Source organism: Salvelinus sp. IW2-2015, linkage group LG24 (assembly GCF_002910315.2).
Source record: "Salvelinus sp. IW2-2015 linkage group LG24, ASM291031v2, whole genome shotgun sequence".
NCBI lineage: Eukaryota > Metazoa > Chordata > Actinopteri > Salmoniformes > Salmonidae > Salvelinus > Salvelinus sp. IW2-2015.
The window spans coordinates 1,637,616-1,650,925 of record NC_036864.1 but is presented as its reverse complement, the minus strand read 5'-3'; the positions used below and the strand labels follow the sequence as shown (position 1 = coordinate 1,650,925).

General features: G+C 43.6%; 1 protein-coding gene across 4 annotated transcripts in view; it reads left to right on the top strand.

Annotated features, from left to right (window-relative positions):
* The first annotated feature begins 5,998 nt into the window (after nucleotides 1-5,998).
* tbc1d22a (TBC1 domain family, member 22a) overlaps nucleotides 5,999-13,310 on the top strand; it is a 188,177-nt gene continuing 180,865 nt past the window's right edge. For 2 of the 4 annotated variants that reach the window (XM_023969491.2, XM_023969488.2), the window contains exons 1-5: nucleotides 5,999-6,219; nucleotides 7,159-7,215; nucleotides 10,702-10,885; nucleotides 11,054-11,282; nucleotides 12,784-12,948. In XM_023969491.2, coding sequence (XP_023825259.1) covers nucleotides 6,158-6,219; nucleotides 7,159-7,215; nucleotides 10,702-10,885; nucleotides 11,054-11,282; nucleotides 12,784-12,948 — 697 coding nt within the window. In that variant the 5' untranslated portion in view covers nucleotides 5,999-6,157. The remainder of the gene's footprint in view (nucleotides 6,220-7,158; nucleotides 7,216-10,701; nucleotides 10,886-11,053; nucleotides 11,283-12,783; nucleotides 12,949-13,310) is intronic. The other 2 variants (XM_023969489.2, XM_023969490.2) reach the window with 1 other exon arrangement.

Here is a 13,310-nt window from a genome sequence, read left to right as displayed (position 1 = left end):
TTTTCCACATTTTGTTACAGCCTTATTCTAAAATGGGTTTAAAAAAAAAAATCCTAATCAATTTACACACAATACACCATAATGATGAAGCAAAAACAGGTTTTAAGAAATTTGAGCAAATGTATTTAAAAAATATATGTCAATATCACATTTACATAAGATTTCAGACCCTTTACTCCGTACTTTGTTGAAACACCTTTGGCAGAGATTACAACCTCGGGTCTTCTTTGGTATGACGCTACAAGCTTGGCACACCTGTATTTGGGGACTTCCACATAAAGTACCAATCAATACTACTCACCCAACATTCAGGGCAGGTTTGGACCAGTGCTGCCTTGGCTGCAGTCTTGTGGTTCRCTGCTGCTCCCTTCTCAGCAGGCACAGCCATGGCATCAGTCATGAAGTTTAAATTGAGAGTGGAGCATGCATTTAAATGGCTTGACAAATAAGCGGCTAATTTARCCATTTAGCCAGGCTAATGTTGCGAACTAAACTCAGCGAAAAAAGAAACGTCACTTTTTCAGGACCCTGTCTTTCAAAGATAATTTGTTAAAATCCAAATAACTTCACAGATCTTCATTGTAAAGGGTTTAAACACTGTTTCCCATGCTTGTTCAATGAACCATAAACAATTAATGAACATGCACCCGTGAGAAGCCTAAGACAGCGCTACAGGGAGACAGGAAAGACAGCTGATTGTCCTCGCAGTGGCAGACCACTTGTAACAAAACAAGCACAGGATCAGTACATCCGAACATCACACCTGCAGGAGAGGCACAGGATGGAAACAACAACTGCCCGAGTTACACCAGGAACGCACAATCCCTCTATCAGTGCTCAGACTGTCCACAATAGGCTGAGAGAGGCTGGACTGACGACTTGTAGGCCTGTTGTAAGGCAGGTCCTCACCAGACATCACCGGCAACAACGTCGCCAATGGGCACAAACCCACCGTCTCTGGACCAGACAGGACTGGCAAAAAGTGCTCTTCACTGGACAAGTTGCGGTTTTGTCTCACCAGGGGTGATGGTCGGATTYGTGTTTATCGTCGAAGGAATGAGCTTTACATCRATGCCTGTACATTGGAGTGGGATCGATTTGGAGGTGGAGGGTCCATCATGGTCTAGGGCGGTGTGTCACAGCATCATCGGACTGAGCTTGTTGTCATTGCTGGCAATCTCAATGCTGTGCGTTACAGGGAAGACATCCTCCTCCCTCATGTGGTACCCTTCCTGCAGGCTCATCCTGAGATGACCCTCCAGCATGTCAATGCCACCAGCCATACTGCTCGTTCTGTGCATGATTTCCTGCAAGACAGTTATGTCAGTGTTCTGCCATGGCCAGCGAAGAGCCCGGATCTCAATCCCATTGAACACGTCTGGGACCTGTTGGATCGGAGGGTGAGGGCTAGGGCCATTCCCCCCAGAAATGTCCGGGAACTTGCAGGTGCCTTGGTGGAAGGGTAACATCTCACAGCAAGAACTGGCAAATCTGGTTCAGTCCATGAGGAGATGCACTGCAGTACTTWATKCAGCTGGTGGCCACATCAGATACTGACTGTTACTTTTGATTTTGACCCCCCCTTTGTTCAGGGACACATTATTCAATTTCTGTTAGTCACATGTCTGTGGARYTTGTTCAGTTTATGTCTCAGTTGTTGAATCTTGTTGTGTTCATACAAATATTTACACATGTTAAGTTTGCTTAAAATAAACGCAGTTGACAGTGAGAGGACGTTTGCTGAGTTTAGCTAACCATGAGCTAGGTACAGTGGCTTGCGAAAGTTTTCACCCCCTTGGCATTTTTCTTATTTTGTTGCYTTACAACCTGGAATTAAAATAGATTTTTGGGGGGTTTATATAATTGGATTTATACAACATGCCTACCACTTTGAAAATGCAAAWTWTTTTTTTWTTGTGAAACAAACAACAACAAAAAAAGAACTTGAGCGTGCATAACTATTCACCCCCCCAAAGTCAATACTTTGTTGATCCACCTTCCGCAGCAATTACAGCTGTAAGTTTCTTGGGGTATGTCTCTATAAGCTTGGCATATCTAGCCACTGGGATTTTTGTCCGTTCTTCAAGGCAAAACTGGTCCAGCTCCTTCAAGTTGGATAGGTTCCGCTGGTGTACAGCAATCTTTGTACAACAATCTACAGCAATCAATTGGATTGAGGTCTGGGCTTTGACTAGGCCATTCCAAGACATTTAAATGTTTCCCTTTAAACCACTTGAGTGTTGCTTTAGCAGTATGCTTAGGGTCATTGTCCTGCTGGAAGGTGAACCTCCGTCCCAGTCTCAAATCTCTGAAAGACCGAAACAGGTTTCCCTCAAGAATTTCTGTATTTAGCGGCATACATCATTCCTTCAATTCTGACCAGTTTCCCAGTCCCTGCCGATGAAAAACATCCCCACAACATGACGCTGCCACCACCATGCTTCACTGTGGGGTTGGTGTTTTCGGGGTGATGAGAGGTGTTGGGTTTGCGCCAGACATAGCGTTTGCCTTGATGGCCAAAGTGCTAAATTTTAGTACCATCTGACCAAGTACCKTCTTCCATATGTTTGGGGAGTCGCCCACATGTCTTTTGGCGAACACCAAAMGTGTTAGCTTATTTTTTTCTTTAAGCAATGGCTTTTTTCTGGCCACTGTTCCGTAAAGCCCAGCTCTGTGGAGTGTATGGCTTAAAGTGGTCCTATGGACAGATACTCCAATCTCTGCTGTGGAGCTTTGCAGCTCCTTCAGGGTTATCTTTGGTTTCTTTGTTGCCTCTCTGATTAATGCCCTCCTCTCCTGGTCCGTGAGTTTTGGTGGGCAACCCTCTCTTGGCAGGTTTGTTGTGGTGCCATATTCTTTATATTTTTTAAGAATGGATTTAATGGTGCTTTGTTCRAAGTTTCTGATATTTTTTTATAACCCAACCCTGATCTGTACTTCTCCACAAATGTGTCCCTGACCTGTTTGGAGAGCTCCTTGGTCATCATGCTGCCACTTGCTTGGTGGTGCCCCTTGCTTAGTGGTGTTAGTGGTGACCACATAAGTGACCACTTATGTCTGGAACCAGCACAGTACTGATCTTAACTGTTTGTTGCTGCTTTTGATCATTTTATCTGTATATGTTAGTGCAAGTTAGAGYGACTTGTAAGTCGCTCTGGATAAGAGCGTCTGCTAAATGACTTAAATGTAAATGTAAATGTAGTGCAATTAGCAGACACTCTTATCCAGAGCAATTAGGGTTAAGTGCCTTGCTCAAGGACACATCGTAATTTTTCACTCTAGTTGGCTCGGGGATTCAAACCAGCAAACTTTCAGTTACTGGCCCAATGCTCTTAACCACTAGACTATCTGCCGCCGTGTACAGGCAATTATCATCTGTCATCTTCTTCATCGGTGGGGTTTATTGGCGGTTGGAATCGAACGTTATGGTGCATTACTATCTTATGTTTCACAGAATAGTGGCTGAAGGMCGACACAGATAATATAGAGCTGGCGGGATTTTCCATGCACCGGCAGAACAGAGAAGCTACGTCTGGTAAGATGTCTATTTCTCAATAACAGCTGGTGCGAGTTATTGCTCGCCTGAGGTAGAGTACCTTTTAATAASCTGTAGACCACAATATCTACCAAGAGAGTTCTCATCAATATTATTCGKAGCCGTCTATTTACCACCACAAACCGATTCTGGCACTAAGACCGCACACAACCAACTCTATAAGGCCATTAGCAAACAAGAAAATGCTCATCCAGAAGCGACGCTCCTAGTGGCTGTGGTCTTTAATGCAGGCAAACTTAAATTMATTTTACCTAATTTCTACCAGCATGTCACCTGTGCAACCAATGGGAAAAAATCGAGACCACCTTTACTCCACACAGAGATCCATACAAAGTTCTCCCCCACCCTCCATTTGGCAAATCTGACCATAATTCTATCCTCCTGATTCCTGTTTACAAGCAAAAACTAAAGCAGGAAGTACCAGTGACTCGCTCAATACGGAAGTGGTCAGATGACGCGGATGCTACGCTACAGGACTGTTTTGCTAGCACAGACTGGAATATGTTCTGGGATTAATCCAATGGCATTGAGGAGTATACCACCTCAGTCATCGGCTTCATCAATAAGTGCATTGACGACGTCGTCCCCACAGTGACCGTACGTACATAGCCCAACCAGAAGCCATGGCAACATCCGCATCAAGCTAAAGGCTAGAGCTGCTGCTTTCAAGGAATGGGACACTAATCCGGACGCTTATAAGAAATCCCTCTATACCATCAAAAAAGCAAAGCGTCAATACAGGATTAAGATTGAATCCTACTACACCGACTTCGACGCTCGTCAGATGTGGTAGGGCTTGAAAACTATTATGGACTACAAAGGGAAACCCCTACGTGAGCTGCCCAGTGACGYGAGCCTACCAGACAAGCTACATGCCTTTTATGCTTGCTTTAAGGCAATCAACACTTAAGCATGCTTGAGAGCACCAGCTGTTCTGGACGACTGTGTGATAACGCTCTCGGTAGCCAATGTGAGCAAGACTTTTAAACATGTCAACATTCACAAAGCCGTGGGGCCAGACAGATTACGAGGACATGTACTCAAAGCATGCGCGGACCATCTGGCAAGTGACTGACATTTTCAACATCTCCCTGACGGAGTCTGTAATACCTACATGTTTCAAGCAGTCCACCATAGTCCCTGTGCCCAAGGAAGTGAAGGTGTCCTGCCTAAATTATTACCGCCCGTAGCACTCRCGTCGGTAGCCATGAAGTGCTTGAAAGGCTGGTCATAGCTAACATCAACAGCATCCTCCCRGATATTCTAGACCCACTCCAATTCGCCTCCGTCCAAACAGATCCACAGATGACGCAATCTCACTCGCACTCCACACTGCACTTTCCCACCWGGACAAAAGGAACACCTATGTGAGAATGCTGTTCATTGAGTACAGCTCAGCGTTTAACACCATAGTGCTCTCAAAGTTCATCACTAAGCGAAGGACCCTGGAACTAAACACCTCCCTCTGCAACTGGATCCTGGACTTCCTGACGGGCCGCCCCCAGGTGGTAAGGGTAGGTAGCAACACATCTGACACGCTGATCCTCAACACTGGGGCCCCTCAGGGGTGTGTACTTAGTATTTTTTTACTTCATATTTTTGGGGTTTAGTTGGTAAATATTTTCTTAACTCTTCTTGAACTGCACTGTTGGTTAAGGTCTTGTAAGTAAGCATTTCACAGTAAGGTCTACAGTTTGATACATTTTTTATTTAACCTTTATTTAACTAGACAAGTCAGTTAAGAACAAATTCTTATTTACAATGACAGCCTAACCCCGCCAAACCTGGACAAATTGTGCGCCGCCCTATGGCACTCCCAATCACGGCCGGTTGTGATACAGCCTATAATCGAACCAGGGTCTGTAGTGACGCCTCTAGCACTGAGATGCAGTGCCTTAGACCGCTGCACCACTCAGGAGCCAATTTGATTGATTTGATTTCCRACACATTCTGTACTGGAGTGTGGACCAGAGACAGGGAGAAACTAAATCCTACCTGCCAGCTCATCTGCCATCCACACTGACCGTTTATATTATACCTCGTTCAAGTACTAGTCTGCACAAGGAAACTTGGAAATGTCCGACTTGCTAAATGGTTGTAGTTAATCACGTGCTGCGTTCAATGAAGTCAGACATTTCCGAGTTTCATATTTCCGACTAGGACTTGAACGCGGTATTATACCTCAGTGACATTTACTGCCTTCACAAAGCTAGTCAGAACTATGAAACTTKGACATTTCTGACTTCCTGGTTCGTTGAACGCGGCACGTAGATAACTATAACCTGTTAGCCAGTCGGACAATTCAGAGTTTCTAGTTCCGACGAGCACATGAACGTAGCAACTGACACATTTGAAGATGACGTCAACCGCGTCTCAAATCCCATACGGTAGATCGTACTTGTGATTGGGCGATGGCTAGGCATTGTGAAACTGACCAATCACTACAGCGCTTGCTCAGAGAAACACAGATCCAACATGGCGGCGTTCTGAGTTTTGGAGGAGGGAACTGGGTGTAAATAAACACGCTTTAGACTTTTTAAAAACTTTAGGTAATAACACTCGCATTTTTGTCTATGTGACATATTGTACCGGTGAAAGAAAATGTCAACTGACGGAAACAAGAAACAATTCTGGAAAAGAAATACAGCTAAGGTCCCTGGCAGGTATAAGTGACGTGTTCCTTCTTGGTAGCTACATTTGCTCACTGCTTGTTAGCTTGATAGCTAGCGCCGTTGCACTATTACATTCTCGAGAATACACGTCACACTGACTGTAACGTTGAAACATTTTGTTTTTCACACATCAATAATTATGTATTGCTTCATGTCATACTTTATGGGGTTGTCAAACGTGCGCATGCTCTTGCCTCAGTGATTCTAGAGAACATATCACCAGCCGGTAGCAAAATGCTTGTAGTATAAGTTCGTCGTTTGGTAGTCAGCTAGCTTAGCCAACCAGCTAGCCAAGCCTAGCATTCCTTGCTAGCCAGTTTGTTAACTTTCTAAGGTTTTAATTTAGCTAGCTGTTAGCCTTTTCTGATTGAACTGACTCGTTGTCAGAGCGTATTGTCAACATACCAACAATTAAATATCAAGACGAAGTATTGAACTTATTTCTGATGTGTAGCTAAGTTCCAAGTAACTTTACATTTAGGCTCCAGTTCGCTAACTTTCTAAKGTTTTAATTTAGCTAGCTAGTAGCCTTTTCTGGTTGAACTGACTCGTTGTCAGAGCGTATTGTCAACAATAACGTTACCAGCAATGAAATTAACAAGACGACTTATTGAACTAATTTATGATGTGTAGCCAAGTTAAGTAACTTTACGTTTAGGCTAGATAGYTACATGCTCATCAAATAATCAAATGCGGCATCATATTGCCAACTACWGTTGAAAGCTGCTTTCAAATGAAACCTAAGTAAACCAAAGTTGGTCTGCTCAATGAATTAKCTCATTATTGGAGTGCACTTGAACTTAATCAAGGCATTAGTTGACAGAGCCATGTTATCCACTGTTTACTATAGTACACTGTAATACATTAATTCAGTAGATTTCTTGTCAAAGCATAGCAATAGGTCATTGTGTTTTTTTTCCCTCTCCACAGCATACAACATGTGTATGGTGCTCAACATCCTCCTTTCGACCCTCTTCTGCATGCTAAGTAAGTGTCTGATTAGTTGTACGGTGTAGGTCCAACAGTATGTCTGAGTCCCAAATGGCTCCCCATTTCCTTCTAGTGCTGCACAATATAGGGAATAACATGCCATTTGGGACATATTCTATAATGAATGAATGAATGGTGACTGTTGCTCTCTGGTATGTAGGTAGCTTTAGTCCTTTGACAGGGGATTTAAGATGGCCATTCAGGTTGGAGTAGTGAACTGACCTGAATATCCAGTTTCTAACTTTCAGGAAATGCTGAGGTTAAAATACAATGCTATTATAACTTCCTTTCGCCTCGATCCCACGACAGTGACATTGGATTTTGGTACACCAGAAGTACATTAATTTACTATGGAACGCTGTGCTTTCCTTGCGTCTTTGCATTGCAGAGACAGTTGCAGTGTGTTGCATACGTTGTATTTATCCAACGTATGCATCAAATTATATGGCTTGACAGAACAGAAATGGTAGCAGAAGTTTCTAACTTTCAGGAAATGCTGAGGCTAAAATTCAATGCTATTATAACTTCCTTTCTCCACGATCACAGCGACATTGGATTTTGGCACACCAGAACTTGAACTTTTGTTGCAGACATATCCAGATGATGCTGCATACCATTTTGCGCAATGACGCTGTCTGTGTGATCGATGAGTTAGGACTATTGTAATTACAGAAACACTGCATGTCCTTGTTTGACTGTCTTTTTAAGCACCCGTTTGACTTGATTGAGGATAGGGAATTATGTCCGCTCCACTTTAGCCTGGGTGTCTAACTGTTTAATCAGCACTAGCTACATCATTTCCTTGCCAATAGAACAGCAAATTGGCATAAGGGCAATTCCACGGTAATAAAATTATGCTTTGACTCAGTTTTTTACTTTCAAATGTATGACAAATAAAAAATACATTGTTTTTAAAGTTCACCAAACCATACAAATCAATGCACAATGACTTTGGTAACGGAATTACGATAAAATCTCCGTCATGTTTTTATGAGACCACATTGTCCAAAAACTCTGATAAATATCTGCTCTGAATTTAAGATTCAAAGATGTCTGCAGAAATAATGGAGTGTCAGCAAATTTTTTACAAGATTGAACATCACAGCGGAGGACAGTGCAGTACAATACAGCAGAGTTCAGTAAAGTATGGTACTGTATTGTACTGTCCTATAACTTTGCTCTACTCACTGCACTGTGCTATCCAAATATACGTCTATGATAGGTTCAGATTTGGTCCAGTGCGTTTTGTCTGTGGATGTTCACATCAAGGCCAGGGTGGCCTGACCAAATGTGAACTACTTTTCAATGTCCATGAACGTCCGGTGTTGGTCGTTGCTCAGTGAGTGAGGCTGCTGGTTACAGTACATTGAAAGAGAGAGGGCTCATGGATAGGTGTCAGTAAGAACTGGAAGAGGTGACATAAACTGGGACCATTAACATTAACACTCTTGGTTTGACCACCAGACAACAGAAAGACAAAGAAATCAGTTATGAGCTGAACATAAGTATACCAGTGGAAGAGAGGACAATATAAGGTGACCCAACTGTGGTTTGTGACATATTATTTCCCATTGTAGCCATTTCAGTTGCAGTGATTTTTTTTTGGGGGGGGAGGGTAATTCCGCTAACAATTTGGTAACGGATTACGAGTTTTAATAATTGGTAAACAAAATTGATATCAGTAAATTCACTGTAACTAACTTGTAGGTCTACCATTACTTGTTACTTCTGTGAGCTTACATTATCCTCCCTCATGAGGGAGAGATTAGAAAGTATCTTAAGATATGTGGGTTTTTGGTAACAGAATTACAAGGCACAAGACAATATTTCTTCAACTTACACAAGGTAAACAATTTCTCCAATACTAAATATAAGGGTTGATATTAGTTGGCAGGGGTCTATACATCGACATTATTGTGTTTTGTTGTATTTCTAATACCGTTTAAGACTGTTTCTGGTAGGTGTTTTCTAAGACCCCTTTTCCATCTGTTTATCCAGAAATCAAAGCCTTTAATTATGCCACATTTTTAAGATGGAAAATGTATGCCTTAATTTTGCCAAAATATATACTCTTAGCTTTCATTTGACAGAATTTCATATGCGCCTATGAACTTCACATTTTGGTGCTCCTGGGTTCTTTTCAATGGAAATGCTCTAAAGCAGAGACAGATTTGGAACCTAGAAGGGCTTACTTCTCAGGCTGTGGCACCCACTATATATATTTTTATGATCTGTCCTATCMCCATTTGACGTCTGTTAGATGAACTCACACAGACCCAAGGTAGGCTTAATCAAATACTCTATATAGGTAACAGAATAATAATCTCTCTACTGGCTCTTTGGGCTGTGCAGCACAGTTCAGTCCAGCCCAGTGCAGGTCTAGCACAGTTCTGAAACTCCACCCATCTGCTCAYGTACCTGTATACCAAGTATATTCTCCCAACTGTTGGTTGTGGGTTGACAAGGAGACAGCGGAAACAGATGAAACAGCTCATCTTCAGTGATAGGCTTTTGTCGCTTTGCCGTTAGATTAAAGTGCAGCAAGTCCACAGAGGGGTTTATTTCATTTACTTGTTATTGTTAGGCTGACTTCCGTAGTTTTATCATCTGTCAGGAGTGGGCAAGTCACAAGTAGAGTCATATTGAACTTGGCTTTGCTTTTGTTATGCTAATGCTTGGTTTTGAATGAAAATAATAAGATGGAAAGGAACGGTCCCCTCTCCCTCTCTCCTTCCACCCGTGCTGCTTTTCAATCTCTGGTTGCACACCTGAGTCTCATGGACATGAGAGGARAAAGGATAAATTAAATGGGCTTTTTATGACATTTTTCACCCTGAAGAAAACATCTCTCATGCACAAAGGAATGTTTTCTGTGAGAAATAGTTTTTAATTGATTTAATTTGCGTTGGGATTGTGTACCTTTTTACAATAACCTTTTTGAAGTAATTAAAATAGATGCTGACTCATTGATTCTCCTTGCGGAATGTTTTTGTCATTGTCTAATTTCTTTCATTATCGTCATTAAGTTCTTTTCAACATCGGCTCGCTGCGTCAACTGTGAATATCCACCTGTAGATAGGGCACAGCTGCAGTCTTTAGTTAATAGAACTTGAAAATACACTCAATTGAGCTTTTTTGGAATTTAGTACAAGGGTATGTTCTTTGGCTGAAGTAGGCACTTTTTGACCAACTATTTGGTATTTGAATCTTAATGCCATTGAATGAACAGTTGAGGGATGTTTGAAGTGGCCCTACCAGAGTGAATTTGGCWCCCAGTCCTAATCTTTCATGGCCCTTCTGTTCATCCTTTCTAAGTTTTACACCTGTCATTCAATTCGCCATTATTAATCACCTCTTCCACCTTCCGCTAAAAAAATMACATTAATTGAAAATACATGTCTAATTTTGGGCTTTGGGTGTCTTCTTTAATGTTCTGGATGACTTCTAGTACCCTTAACGTCTCCTCATCTTTCTCCATCTCAGTCTAATCAAAGCGGGCAACAAGCCCCAGGCGACACCGGGAGGGAAGCCAAAGAAAGCCACCACCTTCCAGGAGTTTGAGAGCATCACCAGCGATGCCTGGGACGTGGGGGACGACGACGACGAGCTGCTCGCCATGGCCGCACAGAACCTCAACACCGAGGTCGTCATGGAGACCGCCAACAAGGTGATTCTATGATGTCAACATACACAGCAGTCAGTCGTCCTTGGGTGTTTCTAAGGCCCTTATCTATTCATAAGCCCGGTTTATATTAACTTATACGCCCTTATAATACATTAAGCTGTTTTTAAGGAGTTACATTTTTTTAAATATATTGTTATTGTCATTTTGCAGGTGATCGAGAACCACAGCAAGCAGCAGGAGAAGCAGAGACGGGACGATGCCGACGCGTCAGAGCTGGAGGACCGAGAGGAAGAGGAGGCGCGTGAGGAAGAGGTGGAAGAGCAGGGGSAGGAAGGGGAGGAATCGACCCCTGAGGTGTCGTTTGCTTGTGAGCCCAGCCCGCTCAGTGATGGCAGACTGGTGAAGTCACTGAGTGAGGCCCCCATCGGATCACCTAAGGGTAAGTAGACATCTGTCGAATGTTTCTCTCTTCTCGGTCTCTCTCCCCTCTATCCATCAATCAACAAACAAATTTAAGCGTCAGGTGAGGTGACAGATGTGAGGAACATCTTCCGAACAAGGAAGGAATCTTGAAAGGAGGAACCCCACTCCATAGGGCCCATCATCTCCTCTGTCTTCAGTCTCCACCCACTCCTTCTATACACAATATTTCCTCTCCCCCTGCCTCTGCTCTGAGCCCGCTAGGCTTTTCATGTTCATTTGTTTGTGTGGTAGCAGCAGCAGAGGGTGGTGTTTGTCTTGTGCAGTAGGGAACATCTGGATGCTGTCTGTGGTGGTGCAGGAGATAAGAAAGCAGCCCGTAGCAGCCCTAACACCAGTAGTTATCTCCATGGAGGAGACACTGGCAGAGCAGACACTGTCTGGTGTCTGCTCCATTCATCTGTGTTGATCAGTACACACACATACACACACACGCACACACACAAAAAAAAAGACAGACCCACGCATCTGACGTGTTCACACACTGACCCCTACTCACACACTGACCCCTACTCACACACTGCCCTTCCTGCTGGGAGAGACCTCATATTGTCTGTGTTTATTCTGCTCTCTATTGTAGTGCTTGGGTAAATTATAAATCATGACGATAATGCAGTGCAGGTTGAGCTACCCACTCTGTTCTTTGCCTGCTCGAAGTGATAGTATTCACACACTCCCCTTTGCATGCTGTATTCAAAATAAGCTGCCGTCTTCAGCTCAACTCATCACAGAAAACCTCGGTGTTCATTTTCCTTTAGTCACGTCACTATAATATTGTTGTCTGCCTGGTAGCTTCTCTCTACCCTGTCTCCTCTCCCGTCTGTCTAACCTGGCACTTCCCTCCCTCCACGCTTTCAGCCAACAAACAAGCTGCTCTCTGCTAATGGACAGACAGACAGACAGAGTGGCCTGACCTCGGCCCTGCAGCACTCTACACCTACTTTGGGTGTCCTCCGCTGTCCTCTACTTCTGCTGCTGGGAACAAACTCTACTCTGCCTTGTAATTGTCTGTAAYGGTGCTCCCGAGTGGCACAGCGGTCTAAGGCACCGCTTCTCAGTGCTAGAGTCGTCACTACAGAACCTGGTTTGATTCCAGGCKGTATCACAACTGGCCGGGATTGGGAGTCCCATAGGGAGGCGCACAATTGTTAGGGTTTGGCCGGGGTAGGCCGTCATTGGAAATAAGAATTTGTTCTTAACTGACTTGTCTAGTTAAATAAAAAAATATATAAAAATGTGGGTTTGCTGTTCCTGGAGTGGAGAAAGGTGGTTGGGTTACACAGTGTTTGTGTGTCTGTTTGTATGACGTGTGAATTCAATGGCTGTGCTCAGAGGAAAGGTGCTTGCAACAGGTGTGTGTGTTTTGTCTGTGTTTTTGCGTGTGACCAAGTGTGTGCATCTTTGTGTGTGTGTGTGTGTTTATTGTTCTCAGTATCTCTCCCCTCTCTCTGTTTATCCAGATGCGTCGCTCCACAGACAGCAGTCCCTGCCCCACCGGCCCACCATCCCCATGGTGGCTCGTATAGCTGACCAGAACACCTCCGGGAACCCAGCCATGACAGAGAGAGAGGCATCCCGCCTGGACAAGTTTAAACAGGTCTTGGCTGGACCCAACACTGACCTTGGTATGTTGCTGGATATTAATTACAGATCTAAGATCCGACTCATGTAGGAATGGTGCTCATAGGGAGCATTGAACCCAATACTTTTTGAAGCTCTGATATGTGCTTCGTGTAGGAACGTTACCACTCAACCACACAAGTTCACCCCAATCCTGAACTAAACCATTTTGGCGGAAAGATATCAGACCCTGTATCATTGTTTTGGKTTACAACACCTCCCCGTCTCACTTTTTAATAGAAAACCCAGTTCACAGCTCTGTGGTAAAGAACTCCATCTGAGAAAAYAAGCAGTGAAACATCTGCTGTGTTGTTCTAACGATGCCATATGAATAGCTGAGGGGGAGGTAAACTCTGCCATCTGGCCA